General features: G+C 38.5%; 1 protein-coding gene across 1 annotated transcript in view; it reads left to right on the forward strand.

The window, feature by feature from the left end:
* The window catches only part of LOC306846894 (uncharacterized protein), an 81,039-nt gene extending 60,281 nt beyond the window's left edge, over positions 1 to 20,758 (forward strand). The window contains exons 20-34 of the mRNA XM_079380583.1: positions 14,583 to 14,654; positions 15,007 to 15,075; positions 15,285 to 15,353; positions 15,434 to 15,502; positions 16,399 to 16,467; positions 16,584 to 16,652; positions 16,731 to 16,799; positions 16,888 to 16,956; positions 17,062 to 17,142; positions 18,190 to 18,225; positions 18,310 to 18,346; positions 18,437 to 18,991; positions 19,070 to 19,224; positions 19,967 to 20,234; positions 20,398 to 20,758. Coding sequence (XP_079236709.1) covers positions 14,583 to 14,654; positions 15,007 to 15,075; positions 15,285 to 15,353; positions 15,434 to 15,502; positions 16,399 to 16,467; positions 16,584 to 16,652; positions 16,731 to 16,799; positions 16,888 to 16,956; positions 17,062 to 17,142; positions 18,190 to 18,225; positions 18,310 to 18,346; positions 18,437 to 18,991; positions 19,070 to 19,224; positions 19,967 to 20,234; positions 20,398 to 20,570 — 1,860 coding nt within the window. The 3' untranslated portion in view covers positions 20,571 to 20,758. The remainder of the gene's footprint in view (positions 1 to 14,582; positions 14,655 to 15,006; positions 15,076 to 15,284; positions 15,354 to 15,433; positions 15,503 to 16,398; positions 16,468 to 16,583; positions 16,653 to 16,730; positions 16,800 to 16,887; positions 16,957 to 17,061; positions 17,143 to 18,189; positions 18,226 to 18,309; positions 18,347 to 18,436; positions 18,992 to 19,069; positions 19,225 to 19,966; positions 20,235 to 20,397) is intronic.
* The last annotated feature ends 1,620 nt before the right edge of the window (positions 20,759 to 22,378 follow it).

Below are 22,378 nucleotides of genomic sequence, written 5' to 3' on the forward strand. Positions count from 1 at the left end.
TCTAAGATGTTTTTTTTTACAGTTAATTTCATGTACAGTTGAAATATTGTGTTTTTGATGGCTTTTCTGACTGTTATAGCGCCACCTATGGTCCGATCTTGATGAAACTTTTCTTGCTTGTTCACAGTCATGTGACACATGTTTTCACCAACTTTCGTAAAGTTTCAAGTTTTCGTTTAGGTTTTATAGGCTGTTGGGTATGTGTGGCCACGCCTCTTTTTTGAAATTAGCCAATTATGGCTAACCAAAGGACAAAATTCAACATTTTTTCGATAACTATTGATCTAGAGAGTCCAGAGATTATTACTGCAGTGGTTTGATCGAAATTGAGTGAAAAACCAGAGACTAGTTCGCAAAAGTAGGTTTTAGACATATTTCTGAATAATTAATGAACGATTTGATTGACAGCTTTGGTCCAAGAGGAAAAGTCGTTCATTATGAGGAGATCTATCAGATGATATGCATTATGTGTGGATATGTAAAACACCACGTGATTACAGAGCCAAAAATCTCGTTAGCGCCAACTTGTGGCCGATTTCTTTCAAAATTCTTACAGACCTTTAGGGCCATGAGTCGAACATGCCCACCGAGTTTTGTTCCGATCGACCTCCGTTAACCTTGTCTAATTGGTGCTTGAAATGTTTTGGCCAATGGCGGCCATGTTTTTTGAGATACGTGAATGTCCTCATATACACTTGTGCCCCTTTGGACCAAGATGCTGCATACCAATTTTGAAGCCGATCGGACCAACGGTTGCCTAGTTATAACCATTTATATGTTTTTTCTGTCTTATAGCGCCCCTAAGTGGCAGAGCTTCGCAATTTTTTTTATTTGACCAAAGATTGAGCTCGTACATACTTGTACCGAGTTTGGTGAATATAGCTCATTCCGTTCCAGAGCTATACTTCCAACAACATTTGGCTAACGTTAGCATAGACGCTAATTGGAGTACTGTATCGCCCGAAAATCAAAATTTCAACTTTTTTTTGATAATTATTGATATTCAGTGTCCACAGAATATTTCTGCACTGGTTTGGTTCCGATCGGGCGAAAAACCTAGGACTAGTTCGCAAAAGTAGGTCTGGGATATAGGTCAATTTTAGGGCAAGAAGGAAGCGTCGCAGCTCAAAAATTTCGGACTCCACTTTTGTTCGGACTAACCCAAGGATTGCAACGATGTAAAGTTTTTGAGTCTACGACACACGGTTTACGACTGTGGGCCAAAAATGTCTGAAATTTTAGGTTTTTGCGCTGTAGCGCCCCCGTTTGGCCGATTTGGCCGATTCTTTGTATCTGAGTAGCGAGCAAGACTACTACCTTCTGACCAAGTTTCAGCTCTCTAGCCCTTACGGTTTGGGCTGCACGATTCGTTTTAAGGCAGAATAATAATAATAATAATAAATATAGCTGCAAGCAGCGATTAACCGGGGTTCGTGAAATTGACGCCCTTTAAGGTTGGCCAACGTGGATGTATGGCTGACAGTTAAAAACATCCAGAATGGAGAGCAGGCTCACAGACACACAACACTCATGCACACACACTGAAACACTGCTTGTTAAGAGTCATCTGACATACGTTATCAACATATTTTGAGTTTTCGTTTAGGCTTCATAAGTTTTTGGGGATATGTGGCAAAGCCCCTTTTCTAAATGACCCATTATAGCTAACCAGAGGACAAAATTCAACATTTTTTGATAATTATAGATCTAGAGACTCCAGAGAATATCACTGCTGTGGTTTGATGGAGATTGAGCAAAAAAACAGAGACTAGTTCGCAAAAGTAGGTTTTTAACACATGTATGAATTATTAATGAACAATTTGATTGACAGCATTAGTCCAAGAGGCAAAGTTGTTCAGAATGGGGAGATCTATCATATAATATGAAAATGTAGTGCATAGGTGAATATTATTAACATTTTATTGCAATTTGAGGTCATTTCCCTTAGAAATACTGTGTTTCAGAAGCCCCTTTCTCACTGTTATAGCACCACCTATGGTCCGATCTCCATGAAACTTTTAATGTTTGTTAAGAGTCATATGAGACATGTTTTCACCAACTTTCGTAAAGTTTCAAGTTTTCGTTTAGGTTTTATAGGCGTTTGGGTATGTGTGGGCATGCCTCCTTTTTAAATGAGCCATTTATAGCTAACCAAAAGACAAAATTAAACTTTTTTTCGATAATTATTGGTCTGGAGAGTCCAGAGATTATTACCGCAGTGGTTTTATCGAGATTGAGTGAAAAACCAGGGACTAGTTCGCAAAAGTAGGTTTTTAAGATATTTGTAAATAATTAATGAACGATTTGATTGACAGCAATGGTTTTAGAGGCAAAGTTGCTCATTGTGAGGAGATCTATCAAACTATGTGCATATTGTGTGGATATGTAAAACACCACGTGATTACAGAGCCAAAAAATGTCGTTAGCGCCAACTAGTGGCCGATTTCTTTCAAAATTCTTACAGACCTTTAGGGCTCTGAGTCAAACATGCCTACCGAGTCTCGTTCCGATTGACCTCCGTTAACCTTGTCAAATTGGTGCTTAAATTGTTTTGGCCAATGGCGGCCATGTTTTTTGAGATACGTGAATGTCCTCATATGCACTTGTGCCCCTTTGGACCAAGATGCTGCATACCAATTTTGAAGCCGATCGGACCAACGGTTGCCTAGTTATAACCATTTATATGTTTTTTCTGTCTTATAGCGCCCCTAAGTGGCAGAGCTTCGCAATTTTTTTTATTTGACCAAAGATTGAGCTCGTACATACTTGTACCGAGTTTGGTGAATATAGCTCATTCCGTTCCAGAGTAATACTTCCAACAACATTTGGCTAACGTTAGCATAGACGCTAATTGGAGTACTGTATCAGCCGACAATCAAAATTTCAACTTTTTTTTGATAATTATTGATATTCAGTGTCCACAGAATATTTCTGCACTGGTTTGGTTCCGATCGGGCGAAAAACCTAGGACTAGTTCGCAAAAGTAGGTCTGGGATATAGGTCAATTTTAGGGCAAGAAGGAAGCGTCGTAGCTCAAAAATTTTAGACTCCACTTTTGTTCGGGCTATCCCAAGGATTGCAACGATGTAAATTTTTTGAGTCTACGACACACGGTTTACGACTGTGGCCCAAAAATGTCTGACATTTTATGTTTTTGCGCTGTAGCGCCCCCGTTTGGCCGATTGGGTTGAGACTTTGATACGTTCTCCCCAAATTGAGCTCTACGATCTGTCCGAGTTTCAAGTCTCTAGGCCTTACGGTTTGGGCTGCACGATTCGTTTTAGGGCAGAAAAAAAAAAAAATGGGCAATTATAATTACCAATATAGCTGCAAGCAGCGATTAACCGGGGTTCGTGAAATTGACACCCTTTAAGGTGGTCTTGGTCAACCTGGATGTACGGCTGACAGTTAAAAACATCCAGAATGGAGAGCAGGCTCACAGACACACAACACTCATGCACACACAGTGAAATTAAATGATTAAACTGGCCTATTAATACTCTATGAACATATTCACACACACACACACACACACATTTAAATGAAATGGTCAAACGGTCACAGTAATAATTATTAAGCCTGCTTACACACACACTCACACATACAAACACACACAGAAACACTCATACACGGACATACATGCACACACATTTTGTTGCAGATATTTGAAATAAGTGATAGGTAACAAAGCCTATTGCACCTATTCGCTTTTTAAGAGTTTAGATGTCATTTTCAGGTTCCACTGTAATCATAATCTGGCAAAATTATAAAAACTGATATGTCTGTATGAACAAAATGGTAAACTTTGACTCAATGAGGTTTAAAATGTTATAACAGTGATTTTATAGCATCTCCATAAGCAACTTATGAACAGTACTGTTTAAGAGTTTAATAAGCCCATTAGTGGTCTTACGCTGCCATCTAGTGGTTATAAATGCCTATTTCTCATACAACACTGTGTTTTTGAGCTTTTTAACTGTAATAGTGTTATTTTTTTGCCCAGTCTCTGTTAAATTATCACATTTTTTTGATAATTATTGACCTAGAGAGTCTAAAGAACAGCACTGCAATGATTTGATTGATTTTGAGTTAAAAACTGAAAGCTAGTTGACAAAAGCATGTTTTTCAAAATAATATCAATCTCAAAATTATTAAACTAGCCTATTAATACTCTATAAGCATATTTACATACACACAAAAACACACATGCACACACACATAGAAATGAAATGGTCAAACCATCACAATAACAATCATAAAGCCTGCTTACACACAAACACACTTGTATACACACACACACACAGAAAAACACTTGTATACACACACACACACACACACACACAGAAACACTCATACACAGACATACAAGCACACACATTTTGTTGCAGATGCAGATATTTCAAATAAGTGATAGGTAACAAAGCCTATTGCACTTATTCAGTTTTTAAGAGTTTAGATGTCATTTTTAGGTTTCACTGTAATCATAATCTGGCAAAATTATAAAAGCTGATATGTCTGTATGAACAAAATGGTAAACTTTGACTCAATGAGGTTTAAAATGTTATAACAGTGATTTTATAATGTTTTAACTTGAATCCTTCAGTAGCCATTGAACAGTGCTGTTTTACAGCTTAATAAGGCCATTAGTGGTCTTCCGCTGCCATCTAGTGGTTATAAATGCCAATTTCTCATACAACACTGTGTTTTTAAGCTTTATAACTATTATAGTGTTATTTTTGGCCCAGTCTCTCTTAAATTATAAAATTTTTTTGATAATTATTGATCCAGAGACTCCAGAGAACATCACTGCTGTGGTTTGATCGAGATTGAGCAAAAAAAACAGAGACAAGTTAGCAAAAGTAGGTTTGTAACACATTTGTAAATAATTAATGAACGATTTGATTGACAGCATTAGTCCAAGAGGCAAAGTTGTTCAGAATGAGGGGATCTATCAGATGATATGAAGATGTAGTGTATAAGTGAATGTTATTAATATTTTATTGCAATTTGAGGTCATTTCCCTTAGAAATACTGTTTCAGAAGCCCTTTTTCACTGTTAAAGCACCACCTATGGTCCGATCTCCATGAAACTTTTCATGCTTGTTAACGGTCATGTGTCACATGTTTTCACCAACATTCGTAAAGTTTCAAGTTTTTGTTTACATTTTATAGGCTGTTGGGTTTTTGTGGCCACGTGTCCTTTTTTAAATGAGCCAATTATAGCTAACCAAAGGACAAAATTCAACATTTTTTCGATAACTATTGATCTAGAGAGTCCAGAGATTATTACTGCAGTTGTTTGTTTGAGATTGACCAAAAAACCAGAGACTAGTTCGCAAAAGTAGGTTTTAGACATATTTCTGAATAATTAATGAACGATTTGATTGACATCTTTGGTCCAAGAGGCAAAGTTGTTCAGAATGAGGAGATCTATCATATGATATGCATTATTTGTGGATATGTAAAACACCACGTGATCACTAGGCCAAAAATCTCGTTAGCGCCAACTTGTGGCCGATTTCTTTCAAAATTCTTACAGACCTTTGGGGCCTTGAGTCAAACATGGCCACTGAGTTTCGTTCCGATCGACCTCCGTTAACCTTGTCTAATAAGTGCTCAAATTTTAATGGCCGATGGCGGCCATGTTTTTTTAGATACGCGAATGTCCTCATAGATTTTTCAGCCACGTCGGACAAAGACACAGCATACCAAGTTTCAAGTCGATCGGACTAACGGTTACCCATTTACAGTTTTTTCGATCTTATAGCGCCACCAAGTGGCAGATCAGTGGTATTTCTTGTTGTTTGACCAAAGTTCCTATTGCTATATATATGTACCAAGTTTGGTGAAGATATCTCATTTCGTTCACGAGTTATAGGATTTTTCGTAAAATAGGTCCTCGACTTTTAAACGTTTTTGGGCCCCATTACAAAAGTGAGTGGATGTTTCAAAGATTTTTTTGATAATTATTAATAAGCCCTAGACAGAGAACATTTCGGCAGTAGATTGGTTGCGATTGGGTGAAAAACCTACGACTAGTTCACCAAAGTAGGTTTTAAACCTAATTGCGAATAGTTAAATAACGGTTTGATTGACAGAAATGCTCCTAGAGACAAAGTTGTTCAGAATGATGAGATCTATCATGTGATATGAATGACTTATGTATTTGTGAATATCTAAGATGTTTTTTTTACAGTTAATTTCATGTACAGTTGAAATATTGTGTTTTTGATAGCTTTTCTGACTGTTATAGCGCCACCTATGGTCCGATCTTGATGAAACTTTTCTTGCTTGTTCACAGTCATGTGACACATGTTTTCACCAACTTTCGTAAAGTTTCAAGTTTTCGTTTAGGTTTTATAGGCTGTTGGGTATGTGTGGCCACGCCTCCTTTTTGAAATGAGCCAATTATGGCTAACCAAAGGACAAAATTCAACATTTTTTCGATAATTATTGATCTAGAGAGTCCAGAGATTATTACTGCAGTGGTTTGATCGAAATTGAGTGAAAAACCAGAGACTAGTTCGCAAAAGTAGGTTTTAGACATATTTCTGAATAATTAATTAACGATTTGATTGACAGCTTTGGTCCAAGAGGAAAAGTTGTTCATTATGAGGAGATCTATCAGATGATATGCATTATGTGTGGATATGTAAAACACCACGTGATTACAGAGCCAAAAATCTCGTTAGCGCCAACTTGTGGCCGATTTCTTTCTAAATTCTTACAGACCTTTAGGGCCATGAGTCGAACATGCCCACCGAGTTTTGTTCCGATCGACCTCCGTTAACCTTGTCTAATTGGTGCTTGAAATGTTTTGGCCAATGGCGGCCATGTTTTTTGAGATACGTGAATGTCCTCATATACACTTGTGCCCCTTTGGACCAAGATGCTGCATACCAATTTTGAAGCCGATCGGACCAACGGTTGCCTAGTTATAACCATTTATATGTTTTTTCTGTCTTATAGCGCCCCTAAGTGGCAGAGCTTCGCAATTTTTTTTATTTGACCAAAGATTGAGCTCGTACATACTTGTACCGAGTTTGGTGAATATAGCTCATTCCGTTCCAGAGCTATACTTCCAACAACATTTGGCTAACGTTAGCATAGACGCTAATTGGAGTACTGTATCGCCCGAAAATCAAAATTTCAACTTTTTTTTGATAATTATTGATATTCAGTGTCCACAGAATATTTCTGCACTGGTTTGGTTCCGATCGGGCGAAAAACCTAGGACTAGTTCGCAAAAGTAGGTCTGGGATATAGGTCAATTTTAGGGCAAGAAGGAAGCGTCGTAGCTCAAAAATTTCGGACTCCACTTTTGTTCGGGCTAACCCAAGGATTGCAACGATGTAAAGTTTTTGAGTCTACGACACACGGTTTACGACTGTGGGCCAAAAATGTCTGAAATTTTAGGTTTTTGCGCTGTAGCGCCCCCGTTTGGCCGATTTGGCCGATTCTTTGTATCTGAGTAGCGAGCAAGACTACTACCTTCTGACCAAGTTTCAGCTCTCTAGCCCTTACGGTTTGGGCTGCACGATTCGTTTTAAGGCAGAATAATAATAATAATAATAATAAAAATCTTAACAAATACAATAGGGTTTCTGCACTACGTGCACGAACCCCTAATAATAATAATAATAATAATAAATATAGCTGCAAGCAGCGATTAACCGGGGTTCGTGTAATTGACGCCCTTTAAGGTTGGCCAACCCGGATTTATGGCTGACAGTTAAAAACATCCAAAATGGAGAGCAGGCTCACAGACACACAACAGTCATGCACACACACTGAAACACTGCTTGTTAAGAGTCATCTGACATACGTTATCAACATATTTTGAGTTTTCGTTTAGGCTTCATAAGTTTTTGGGTATATGTGGCAAAGCCCCTTTTCTAAATGACGCATTATAGCTAACCAGAGGACAAAATTCAACATGTTTTTGATAATTATAGATCTAGAGACTCCAGAGAATATCATTGCTGTGGTTTGATCGAGATTGAGCAAAAAAACAGAGATTAGTTCGCAAAAGTAGGTTTTTAACACATTTATTAATTATTAATGAACAATTTGATTGACAGCATTAGTCCAAGAGGCAAAGTTGTTCAGAATGAGGAGATCTATCATATAATATGAAGATGTAGTAAATAAGTGAATATTATTAACATTTTATTGCAATTAGATTTAATTTCCCTTAGAAATACTGTTTCAGAAGCCTTTTTCACTGTTATAGCACCACCTATGGTCCGATCTCCATGAAACTTGTCATGCTTGTTAAGAGTCATATGAGACATGTTTTCACCAACTTTCGTAAAGTTTCAAGTTTTCGTTTAGGTTTTATAGGAGTTTGGGTATGTGTGGGCACGCCTCCTTTTTAAATGAGCCATTTATTGCTAACCAAAAGACAAAATTAAACTTTTTTTCGATAATTATTGATCTAGGGAGTCCAGAGATTATTACCGCAGTGGTTTGATTGAGATTGAGGGAAAAACCAGGGACTAGTTCGCAAAAGTAGGTTTTTAACATATTTCTAAATAATTAATGAACGATTTGATTGACAGCAATGGTTTTAGAGGCAAAGTTGCTCATTGTGAGGAGATCTATCAAACGATGTGCATATTGTGTGCATATGTAAAACACCACGTGATTACAGAGCCAAAAAAATCTCGTTAGCGCCAACTAGTGGCCGATTTCTTTCAAAATTCTTACAGACCTTTAGGGCCATGAGTCGAACATGCCCACCGAGTCTCGTTCTGATTGACCTCCGTTAACCTTGTTTAATAGGTGCTTAAATTATTTGGCCAATGGCGGCCATGTTTTTTTAGATACACCATTGTCCTCATAGATGCTTGTGCCCCTTCAGACGAAGACGCTGCATACCAATTTTGAAGTCGATCAGAGCAACGATTGCCTAGTTATAGCCATTTACAAGTTTTTTCTGTCTTATAGCGCCCCTAAGTGGCAGAGCTGCGCAATTTTTTTTATTTGACCAAAGATTGAGCTCGTACATACGTGTACCAAGTTTGGTGAATATAGCTCATTCCGTTCCAGAGTTATACTTCCAATAACATTTGGCTAATGTTAGCATAGACGCTAATTGATGTACCGTTTCGGTCGAAAATCGAAATTTCAACTTTTTTTTGATAATTATTGATATTCAGTGTCCATAGAATATTTTTGCACTGGTTTGGTTCCGATCGGGCGAAAAACCTAGGACTAGTTCGCAAAAGTAGGTCTGGGATTTAGGTCAATTTTAGGGCAAGAAGGAAGCGTCGTAGCTCAAAAATTTCGGACTCCACTTTTGTTCGGGCTAACCCAAGGATTGCAACGATGTAAAGTTTTTGAGTCTACGACACACGGTTTACGACTGTGGGCCAAAAATGTCTGAAATTTTAGGTTTTTGCGCTGTAGCGCCCCCGTTTGGCCGATTGGGCTGAGACTTTGATACGTTCTCCCCAAATTGAGCTCTACGATCTGTCCGAGTTTCAAGTCTCTAGGCCTTACGGTTTGGGCTGCACGATTCGTTTTAGGGCAGAAAAAAAAAAAATGGGCAATTATAATTACCAATATAGCTGCAAGCAGCGATTAACCGGGGTTCGTGAAATTGACACCCTTTAAGGTTGGCCAACCTGGATGTATGGCTGACAGTTAAAAACATCCAGAATGGAGAGCAGGCTCACAGACACACAACACTCATGCACACACAGTGAAATTAAATGATTAAACTGGCCTATTAATACTCTATGAACATATTCACACACACACACACATTTAAATGAAATGGTCAAACGGTCACAGTAATAATTATTAAGCCTGCTTACACACACACTCACACATACAAACACACACACACAGAAACACTCATACACGGACATACACGCACACACATTTTGTTGCAGATATTTGAAATAAGTGATAGGTAACAAAGCCTATTGCACCTATTCGCTTTTTAAGAGTTTAGATGTCATTTTCAGGTTCCACTGTAATCATAATCTGGCAAAATTATAAAAACTGATATGTCTGTATGAACAAAATGGTAAACTTTGACTCAATGAGGTTTAAAATGTTATAACAGTGATTTTATAGCATCTCCATAAGCAACTTATGAACAGTACTGTTTAAGAGTTTAATAAGCCCATTAGTGGTCTTACGCTGCCATCTAGTGGTTATAAATGCCTATTTCTCATACAACACTGTGTTTTTGAGCTTTTTAACTGTAATAGTGTTATTTTTTGCCCAGTCTCTGTGAAATTATCAAATTTTTTTGATAATTATTGACCTAGAGAGTCTAAAGAACAGCACTGCAATGATTTGATTGATTTTGAGTTAAAAACTGAAAGCTAGTTGACAAAAGCATGTTTTTCAAAATAATATCAATCTCAAAATTATTAAACTAGCCTATTAATACTCTATAAGCATATTTACATACACACAAAAACACACATGCACACACACATAGAAATGGTCAAACCATCACAATAACAATCATAAAGCCTGCTTACACACACACACACACACAAACACACTTGTATACACACACACACACACACACACACACAAACACACTTGTATACACACACACACAGAAACACTCATACACGGACATACATGCACACACATTTTGTTGCAGATGCAGATATTTCAAATAAGTGATAGGTAACAAAGCCTATTGCACTTATTGGCTTTTTAAGAGTTTAGATGTCATTTTCAGGTTTCACTGTAATCATAATCTGGCAAAATTATAAAAGCTGATATGTCTGTATGAACAAAATGGTAAACTTTGACTCAATGAGGTTTAAAATGTTATAACAGTGATTTTATAATGTTTTAACTTGAATCCTTCAGTAGCCATTGAACAGTGCTGTTTTACAGCTTAATAAGGCCATTAGTGGTCTTCCGCTGCCATCTAGTGGTTATAAATGCCTATTTCTCATACAACACTGTGTTTTTAAGCTTTATAACTATTATAGTGTTATTTTTGGCCCAGTCTCTCTTAAATTATAAACATTTTTTGATAATTATTGATCCAGAGACTCCAGAGAACATCACTGCTGTGGTTTGATCGAGATTGAGCAAAAAAACAGAGACAAGTTAGCAAAAGTAGGTTTCTAACACATTTGTAAATAATTAATGAACGATTTGATTGACAGCATTAGTCCAAGAGGCAAAGTTGTTCAGAATGAGGAGATCTATCAGATGATATGAAGATGTAGTGTATAAGTGAATGTTATTAATATTTTATTGCAATTTGAGGTCATTTCCCTTAGAAATACTGTGTTTCAGAAGCCCTTTTTCACTGTTAAAGCACCACCTATGGTCCGATCTCCATGAAACTTTTCATGCTTGTTAACGGTCATGTGTCACATGTTTTCACCAACATTCGTAAAGTTTCAAGTTTTCGTTTACATTTTATAGGCTGTCGGGTATGTGTGGCCACGTGCCCTTTTTGAAATGAGCCATTTATAGCTAACCAAAGGACAAAATTCAAACTTTTTTCGATAACTATTGATCTAGACAGTCCAGAGATTATTACTGCAGTTGTTTGATCGAGATTGACCAAAAAACCAGAGACTAGTTCGCAAAAGTAGGTTTTAGACATATTTCTGAATAATTAATGAACGATTTGATTGACAGCTTTGGTCCAAGAGGCAAAGTTGTTCAGAATGAGGAGATCTATCATATGATATGCATTATTTGTGGATATGTAAAACACCACGTGATCACTAGGCCAAAGATCTCGTTAGCGCCAACTTGTGGCCGATTTCTTTCAAAATTCTTACAGACCTTTGGAGTCATGAGTCAAACATGGCCACTGAGTTTGGTTCCGATCGACCTCCGTTAACCTTGTCTAATAAGTGCTCAAATTTTAATGGCCGATGGCGGCCATGTTTTTTGAGATACGCGAATGTCCTCATAGATATTTAAGCCACTTCGGACAAAGTCACAGCATACCAAATTTCAAGTCGATCAGAAAAACAGTTACCCAGTTACAGTTTTTTTGATCTTATAGCGCCACCAAGTGGCAGATCAGTGGTATTTTTTGTTGTTTGACCAAAGTTCCTACTGCTATATATATGTACCAAGTTTGGTGAAGATATCTCATTTCGTTCACGAGTTATAGGATTTTTCGTAAAATAGGCCCTCGACTTTTAAATGTTTTTGGGCCCCATTACAAAAGTGAGTGGATGTTTCAAAGATTTTTTTGATAATTATTAATAAGCCCTAGACAGAGAACATTTCGGCAGTAGATTGGTTGCGATTGGGTGAAAAACCTACGACTAGTTCACCAAAGTAGGTTTTAAACCTAATTGCGAATAGTTAAATAACGGTTTGATTGACAGAAATGATCCTAGAGACAAAGTTGTTCAGAATGATGAGATCTATCATGTGATATGAATGACTTATGTATTTGTGAATATCTAAGATGTTTTTTTTTACAGTTAATTTCATGTACAGTTGAAATATTGTGTTTTTGATGGCTTTTCTGACTGTTATAGCGCCACCTATGGTCCGATCTTGATGAAACTTTTCTTGCTTGTTCACAGTCATGTGACACATGTTTTCACCAACTTTCGTAAAGTTTCAAGTTTTCGTTTAGGTTTTATAGGCTGTTGGGTATGTGTGGCCACGCCTCTTTTTTGAAATTAGCCAATTATGGCTAACCAAAGGACAAAATTCAACATTTTTTCGATAACTATTGATCTAGAGAGTCCAGAGATTATTACTGCAGTGGTTTGATCGAAATTGAGTGAAAAACCAGAGACTAGTTCGCAAAAGTAGGTTTTAGACATATTTCTGAATAATTAATGAACGATTTGATTGACAGCTTTGGTCCAAGAGGAAAAGTCGTTCATTATGAGGAGATCTATCAGATGATATGCATTATGTGTGGATATGTAAAACACCACGTGATTACAGAGCCAAAAATCTCGTTAGCGCCAACTTGTGGCCGATTTCTTTCAAAATTCTTACAGACCTTTAGGGCCATGAGTCGAACATGCCCACCGAGTTTTGTTCCGATCGACCTCCGTTAACCTTGTCTAATTGGTGCTTGAAATGTTTTGGCCAATGGCGGCCATGTTTTTTGAGATACGTGAATGTCCTCATATACACTTGTGCCCCTTTGGACCAAGATGCTGCATACCAATTTTGAAGCCGATCGGACCAACGGTTGCCTAGTTATAACCATTTATATGTTTTTTCTGTCTTATAGCGCCCCTAAGTGGCAGAGCTTCGCAATTTTTTTTATTTGACCAAAGATTGAGCTCGTACATACTTGTACCGAGTTTGGTGAATATAGCTCATTCCGTTCCAGAGCTATACTTCCAACAACATTTGGCTAACGTTAGCATAGACGCTAATTGGAGTACTGTATCGCCCGAAAATCAAAATTTCAACTTTTTTTTGATAATTATTGATATTCAGTGTCCACAGAATATTTCTGCACTGGTTTGGTTCCGATCGGGCGAAAAACCTAGGACTAGTTCGCAAAAGTAGGTCTGGGATATAGGTCAATTTTAGGGCAAGAAGGAAGCGTCGCAGCTCAAAAATTTCGGACTCCACTTTTGTTCGGACTAACCCAAGGATTGCAACGATGTAAAGTTTTTGAGTCTACGACACACGGTTTACGACTGTGGGCCAAAAATGTCTGAAATTTTAGGTTTTTGCGCTGTAGCGCCCCCGTTTGGCCGATTTGGCCGATTCTTTGTATCTGAGTAGCGAGCAAGACTACTACCTTCTGACCAAGTTTCAGCTCTCTAGCCCTTACGGTTTGGGCTGCACGATTCGTTTTAAGGCAGAATAATAATAATAATAATAATAATAATAATAATAATAATAATAAAAATCCTAACAATTACAATAGGGTTTCTGCACTACGTGCACGAACCCCTAATAAAAATCCTAACAATTACAATAGGGTTTCTGCACTACGTGCACGAACCCCTAAAAATCTTAACAAATACAATAGGGTTTCTGCACTACGTGCACGAACCCCTAAAAATCTTAACAAATACAATAGGGTTTCTGCACTACGTGCACGAACCCCTAATAATAATAATAATAAAAATCCTAACAAATACAATAGGGTTTCTGCACTACGTGCACGAACCCCTAATAACGTTACAAAAGATTTCTATTTCAAATAAATACTCTTCCTAATAAGCAGAAATAATTGATAAAATAATAAATCTTTCTTGAGCAGCAAATGAGCATATTAGAATGATTTCTGAAGGATCATGTGACACTGAATTGAGATTGAGAATACAAATCCCTCTAAATATATGCTGTCACCAAAAAAAAAAATGAAAATAAAAGTTAAAAGTCCTTAATAACTTAACTTAATAGCTTTTAGACTTTGAAGACATTTTCTCTTTGCAGAATATGAAATCTTATTTTTGCATTTTGATTTTGGGGTAAAATGTGATCTGAACGTGTATTCATGATGCTTTTGTTTCTAAATAAAATAGTGCATCATATGTTATTTACAACCAAAAAGCTGAATATTACACAAATACTGTCTCATCTGAATGTAATAAAGTGGAAAATGTCACTGTAAATTTTGTTTGTGAATCTCTCCACAGGGGGACCGAGGGGACAGAGGACATCGGGGTCTCCCAGGAAGTGCTGGAGCAGCAGGACCCCCAGGGGCCAAGGTGGGTGGGACAGTGACAGAGCTTAAAAACACACAATCTGGTTTTGAAATGGGAATGTGGAGGTTAGTGTCCAGGTTGTTGTGTTTAGAGGCTTGGAATGTCAGATAACTTTTAAAGAGTTCATAAAAGGTCTTTAGTGTTTGGTTGTACACTTTTATGGCTGCTCATAATCAGTCCTTTAACAGTCATGCTGGGTTGTGAAAATATTCACACATAAAACCCATAAACTCATAAAATACATTGAACTCAAAAATATATTCCCTGGTCTCTGATCTCTCACCATCCATGATCTCTTATATACTCTATAAACATGTTTTAAAAACTGGTAATAGAAGATTTCTTTTATGCCTAGGGAGAACCAGGAAGTTTAGGCATGATGGGTTTACCAGGACCTCCAGGTCGAGGATTACCTGGTTCAAAGGTGCGTAAATGTCTCTCTAGGTGCAAAGAGTGATAGATGCTATTGAAACAAAGTGTAAAAAGAAGTAATATTTGTACTAAAGTTACAACAATGGATGCCTTTGCCAACAAGGTTGGCTATTTGCATTCTAACCTAATGTCATACATTACTGTATGTATTGTACATATGCTCTTTACATTATGTTGGTTGTGTGTTTTTTGTTTTGTTAGGGAGAGCCAGGACCTGCAGGCCCCTCAGGTCCTGTTGGAGAGCCAGGTGTCGGGACTACAGGCACTAAGGTTATAGCCTCAAAGACTATTACTATATGGATTAATATGATTCTTTTTGACCTAATAAAATCTATGTTGGCATGTTTCAGGGTGACCGAGGAAGTCCAGGACCAGTGGGGCCACAAGGAACGAAGGGGGAGGGTTACCCCGGACCACAGGTGCGTAAAGGAGACAAAGGGCCCTATTTTAACGATCTAAGTGCAAGGTCTAAAGCGCAAGGCGCAGGTGCACTCAGGGCGTGTCCGAATCCACTTTTGCTAGTTTAACAATGGGAAAAACGGTCGGTGCGCCCAGCACATGGTCTAAAAGGGTTGTCCCTGTTATCTTAATGAGTATTGGGTTTTGGGTATAACGTGCAATAAACCAATCAGAGTCTCATCTCCCATTCCCTTTAAGAGCCTGTTGCGCTCGCTCCATGGCAGATTCGCTATTTACATGGTGGAATTTGCAAGAGCAAATACTGAACGCATCTCCAGAGAGGAAACGGATCTGCTTGTGCGCGAGCAAATAGGTAGCCTCACTCTAGTACATGCAATTACTTTCCATTACGGCTTGTAGACATTTTTATATTTATGTAACCTACACAATAATAAATCTTTTACATTGTAATCCTTTCATTTTTAATATTTGACATTTAATATTTGTGTGCTGCTGCGCATCCCTGTGTGTGTAATACGCAGAGTGAATGCGCGTTGTGGACCCGCTTATAGGCGCATATTACTAACGCACTCTAACGCAATATTGCACCATTGACTTCCAGGTTTCAGTTGGTCAATGGCGCAGTCTATTTCAGTTGCCTCAAAATAGCAACGCGCCAACAATGTGCCTGAACACTCCTCATTTTCAGACTAGCACGCCCATGGGTGCACAAATGGGCGCAAATGCATTTGCTATTTAAACAACGTGATAACTGCGTCGGACTGAAACTACTAAAAAACACTTGTGTCGCGCCTGGCACCGCATTGCACCAGGTGTATGATAGGGCCCAAAGACTTTGATAGGAACAATACAGAAAACAAAACCAGTAACATTTCTATATATGATATACTCTCAGGGTCTTCCAGGATTGCCTGGGCCACCAGGTGAAATTGGACCTGAAGGACAAGGAATTCCTGGAACAAAAGTATTTGTCATTTTTCAATTCACAACAAATTATTTTTCTGATCAATACTGTCTTACAGAAAGTCCGCAAAGTCTAGTCTAGTATTTAGGCTAAACTGATATAGTTGTTGTTTTCAGGGAGACCGGGGCTCACCTGGAGTGACCGGCCCTTCAGGGCCTCCAGGGATTGGACTGATGGGACCAAAGGTTCAATATCACTTCTTAAAATAAATTGTGCATCGGCTCAGAATATATTCAACATTGATTAATATGAGATTTTTATAGGGTGCAATTGGCCAGCCTGGTGCTTCTGGTCTTCCAGGACCTCCAGGAGAGGGAATTCAGGGTCCCAAGGTAAGGACCCATGGCCTTACTATAGCTCAATCAGCTTTAAACAAGCAAAACAAGCTTAGACCTCTAAATTAACATTTTGTGATCACAGGGAGATCCTGGGTTTCAAGGGTCCCCTGGCCCTAGAGGGCCTCCAGGTGATGGTCTGCCTGGAGAGAAGGTACTAGATAGGCAAACACTGACCGATTGTATTTTATGTCAGTGTAGTTAATACTATGTTCCTTTTCAAATGCAATGCTAAATTAACAAAGTCTGATGGTTTCAGGGTGATAGGGGCATAGCAGGGGAACGCGGGAGAAAAGGAGAGAGAGGAGAACATGGAATGCCTGGACAAACAGGAACCAAGGTAATATCCAGTTACCAGATTCCCATTCAGTTCCAGTTAATGTTTCAATGATTTGCCAGGCAGAGTTGTAGTCGAGACTGGCTCATTTGAGTCCAAGTCAAGGTTGATACCAGAGTAGAGTCCAAGTCCAGACAAAGACCTTAAGATGGTCTGAATGGACCACATACCACTATCCACAACATTTTAGTACTCAAGACCGGACTTGGTCTCAAATCCAAGTCAAGACAGAGTCCAAATGAGTCCATGACAAGATCATAAATATATGGTTTCAGAAACAGACTCGAGACAGAATTAAGTTTTGAGCACTACAACACTGTTTCTTAGTTAAAAGCACATGGAAAACCATTAACCTTACAACAGATATATTCAACTCTTCCCATGGAGATCCAGCTGTCCTCCAGTTTACCTCCAATCCTAATCAAACACACTTGAATCAGTTTATCGATGTCTTTAAGGTCACTTGAAAAATCACAGGTAGGTGTGTTGAAGAAATAAACATTGCAGGACAGTAGAAAGTTTATAAAACACTCTGTAACATACATATATTGAAACATCTTCAATACATTACATCAATACATTACTATAATATGCTCCAGTAGCATCTACTGTGCAACATTGCACATGGACATCAGGCTAATCTGGATAAATGGCTCCAATTTTATAAAATTCATGTCCTGGGATGAAGCTCCAAAAAAAAGGTCCATTGTCCGTAGAGTAGCGATGCATGAAGTCACTTTCAAACCAAGAAGCTTTCTGTCACAAATAGGTGTGAAGAACTTGAACCTGATGCAAAATCTTTGAAGGGGAAAATGTTACGCCTTCACGTGAAATTCCCAATCATGTAGATTCCTACTGAAATTACAGTATTTCGCCCATGAAAATTTGACGAACAACAATAAGTGTGACCACGCCATTACACTAATGGAACTGCAACAGATTGTAGGCCACCTTTAATTCAGTATTTACCTAAACCTGAGGTTTCAGGGTAATGTATATAATTCCTTGAAAATGTACACTGTTAATAATACAATTCAACTTAAATTATAGGGAAAACCAGGAGGGAAGGGAGAGCCCGGCCTATCTGTGAGCCAAAGATTTTTATTCACACTTTTTTCAGAACACTGACTTCTTTTGTATAAATAACATACATTGAACTTGATCCCACAGAGAGACCAGGTGATCAGAATAATCCGGGAAATATGTGGTATATAACCATCCCTGTTATTCAAGCAAAAAACTATATATAGGATCTGTATTAAGTGGGGGTACTTACTTTTTGTGCGTTTTCTCTCAGGATGTGGTCTAAAATGCAGGACGAGTCCTCTGGAGCTGGTCTTTATCATCGACAGCTCAGAGAGTATAGGTCCGGAGAACTTTGAGCTGGTGAGGGATTTTGTGAACGCTCTGATCGATCGCGTGTCCGTGAGCCATGAAGCCACACGTGTTGGGGTGGTGCTCTTCAGTCACATGGCCATGGTGGTGACCAGCCTACAACAGCTGTCCGACCAGGCAAGCATCAAAGATGAAGTGCGCAGGATGCCGTACCTGGGTGAGGGCACCTTCACGGGCAGCGCCATCCGCCGGGCAACTCAGCTCTTCCGAGCAGCACGGCCGGGCGTAAGAAAGGTTGCTGTCGTGCTGACGGACGGTCAGGCTGACAAGCGGGATGCAGTGAGGCTGAAAGATGCCGCGGAAGAGGCTCACAATGCTGGCATTGAAATCTTTGTGGTTGGCATCGTGAACAGCAGTGATGCCCAGTATGCAGAGTTTAAGATCGAGATGAACATTTTGGCATCTGATCCTGATGAAAATTATGTCTACTTGATTGATGACTTCATGAAGCTACAAAGTACGTATGCCTGTATTTCTTTTAAATATGGTGTAATTGACTAAACATTTTTTATGCTAACTTCTTGTGATTTTTCAGCACTGGAGAGTAAACTGCTGAGTCAGATCTGTGAGAGTGTTAATGGGCCACTCTTCAGACCGAACGGCAAAACATTCCCTCCATTTGAGCCTGAGCCAGTTCCAGAAAGAACTAAGGCTCCCACCAGGAGTAATTTCATCACAGAGGGCAAAGAGGTCATTTTTTTATTTACTTCTACATAAAGACAGTAATACATTCTGATATAGCAAATAAAGACTCTATTTAAACTCATAAGCAAAATAAACTCAAATATAAACTTTTCAGTAAAATTGAAAACGGTACGGAGCCCCACACATGAAATGCAGAGGGGAAAAAAAACATATTGTGACCATGAATTAAGGATTTGTTCCCGTGACTTAATAGTTTGTTCCCTCATACTAGCCAGTGTTCGGGAACGTTTATTTTAAAAGTAATGGATTATAGTATTTTGTTACTCTATAAAAAAGTGACTAATTGAGTTACAGTTTACCTAATTTGCTCAACGTCTCCCAAACAATTCGCTCAACGTTTAATATTTCCAAACCCCTCCTTTGCGTGACGCTAATCTGCGGCGATTGGTAATCAATTTGTGTACAGCCATTACCGGGGAAACAGCTATTTTTAATGCTTCAAAAGCGGCACCTAGTGGCAAAGGATGAATTTGCATTTTCATTCAGACCAACGCGAAAATCAAGTTTTCCCAGGTGGGCGAGCAATATGCTAATGTTTAATGTTGACGTCAACTGAAACGGCTTGGGATTCGTTTAAAAAAAAAAGACTCGTTTAAATGATTCAGAGTCGACTCTTTCTTTTGAGAGACATTAACTTTGCTGGATGTTTTCATTCACTTACACCCTGCATGAAAGGTAATTTTCAAAAATCCATAATAGGGGCACTTTAAACGTCTCTTTTTCACAGGCTGAACTTCCAACAGAGTTTGACACCACTTCTTCTCCAGATGATTATGATGACATGAATATTGACAACAACTGGACGCCCTTTGTTGATGGGTCTTTAAGTGAGTTTCCTAAGGTGACAGATGCCCCAGCTGGAGAAAAGAGGAGACAATCCTCCATCTCAGTAGTGGGACCCCAGACACCCATAAACTGGCGGCCTGTTCCAGAAATCAGCCCACCTCCACAGACTCTACCTGCACCGGCCCCTCAGTCTAACGATTTCATGAAAGGTAAACACACTTGCTTACACAACAAATATAGGCCGACTGATGTTTAATTCTGGTATTATCAGGCATAGTCAATGCATCTTGTGTGTTCACATTTAAATTTAGACTGAAACCTGATTCAGTTCACTTTTGAGTACTTCAGATGTATGTTGTTGTTGTTTTTCAGAGGTAGGCTGTAGGCAGGGATTGGATCTTGGGCCGTGTCGGGAGTACAGGGTGATGTGGTACTACGATCCGGAGGCCAACGCGTGCGCACAATTCTGGTATGGTGGCTGCCAAGGCAACAGCAACCGCTTCGAGACGGAGGACCTTTGTGAAAACGCTTGTGTACAGACATAACACACCCTCACAACGAAGCACAGGCCATCATTCAGCAGATTCACATCAAGCTGTGTCGACTTTGCAATCATGCACTATGCAGATACATTTTCATTGTCGTACATGTGTTTTAAGAGAACAGTAAGGAATCCTGCAACACTGACTGTATAGATCAGATTTGTCCTTTGGGTCAACACTATTTTAAATATGGTTTACTAAACTAGTGCTGCTCCATTTTCTAGAAAATAACATACATATTCAAAGTACCACATTTTCCTAATCGCACTGAATGTTTTACGAATTTCTTTATTTTCAATATTCCTTCCATAGAAATAGTAAATATTTCTGTTAATTGTGATTTCTGTTAAAGGAATAGTTCACCCAAAAATGAGAATTTGCTGAAAATTTACTCATCCATCAGGCCATCCAAGATGTAGATGAGTTTGTATCTTAAAAAGTAGCATTAGATCACTTGCTCACCGGTGGATTCTCTGCAGTGAATGGGTGCCGTCAGAATGAGAGTCCAAACAGCTGATAAAAACAGCACAATAATCCACAAGTAATCCACACCACTCAAGTCCACATCTTGTGAAAAAAGCTGTGTTTATAAGAAACCAGTCCATCATTAAGATCAGAAGCAGTAGTTTCAACTTAAATAGTCTTTACAATGCTTTTTTTTTTTTTTTTTTTACATACACACAGCTTTTCACTTCACAAGATGTTAATTGTTGGACTGGAGTGGTGTGAACTACATGTGGATTATTGTGATGTTTTTGTCAGCTATTTGGACTCATTCTGACGGCACCCATTCATTGCAGACAATCCACTGGTGAACAAGTGATTTAATGCTAAATTTCTCCAAATCTTTTCAGATGAAGAAACAAACTCATCTACATCTTGGATAGTCTGAAATATTCAGTAAATTTAAATTGTTCCTTGAACATCATAACCAATGCTCAAAGTGGAAAAAAGAGGTGCTTGTACACCCCTTGTTTTCATAAAATAAATAAGTAAATACATATGACTATTTTTATTTTATTTTAATACTATATAAATGTATTTTAATTTCAATCAAAGCTAATATTAAGAAGCTAAAATGATGTCCCTGATTTAACAGTAAAAAAGCACTCCACAAAATAACTAATACAAGACAGCATCAGCCCACTTCTAGCACTGATCATGACAAAATCATTTACATGTGTCAATCACATATTATTCTAAATGGGGAAGTCATGGACTAATGGTTAGAGAGTCGGACTTGTAATCCAAAGGTTGCGGGTTCGAGTCTCTGGTCCGGCAGGGATTGTAGGTGGGGGGAGTGAATGTCCAGCGCTCTCTCCACCCTCAATACCACGACTGAGGTGCCCTTGAGCAAGGCCTTGCTCCCCGGGCGCCGCAGCATAAATGGCTACCCACTGCTCCGGGTGTGTGTTCACTGCTGTGTGTGTGCACTTTGGATGGGTTAAATGCAGAGCACAAATTCCAAGTATGAGTAACCATACTTGGCCGTATGTCAAGTCAATTTCACTTTTTTCACTTTTACATAAGTCACTGCTCTTTCTGACTGCTTGTGTATTTAAAATTCAAAAAGCCCAACATTAAAAATCTGTGTTAAACTCTTATGGGCAGTATGTTAAATTTGTATTATATTGTATGATTAACATGATTTCCATCGATTATTTCAACAATGTTTATCCATGTTTCATTATTCATGTTTCCTTAGTAGTAATCGTGACTCATGACTTTGGTAATGAACTCTCACCATCAATTCTTAAACAAATTACAATCAAACATAGAGAAGTTCTTTCCTCTATAAATGAATGACACCC

The sequence above is a fragment of the Barbus barbus genome (assembly GCF_936440315.1).
Source record: "Barbus barbus genome assembly, chromosome: 27".
In the NCBI taxonomy this organism is placed as follows: domain Eukaryota; kingdom Metazoa; phylum Chordata; class Actinopteri; order Cypriniformes; family Cyprinidae; genus Barbus; species Barbus barbus.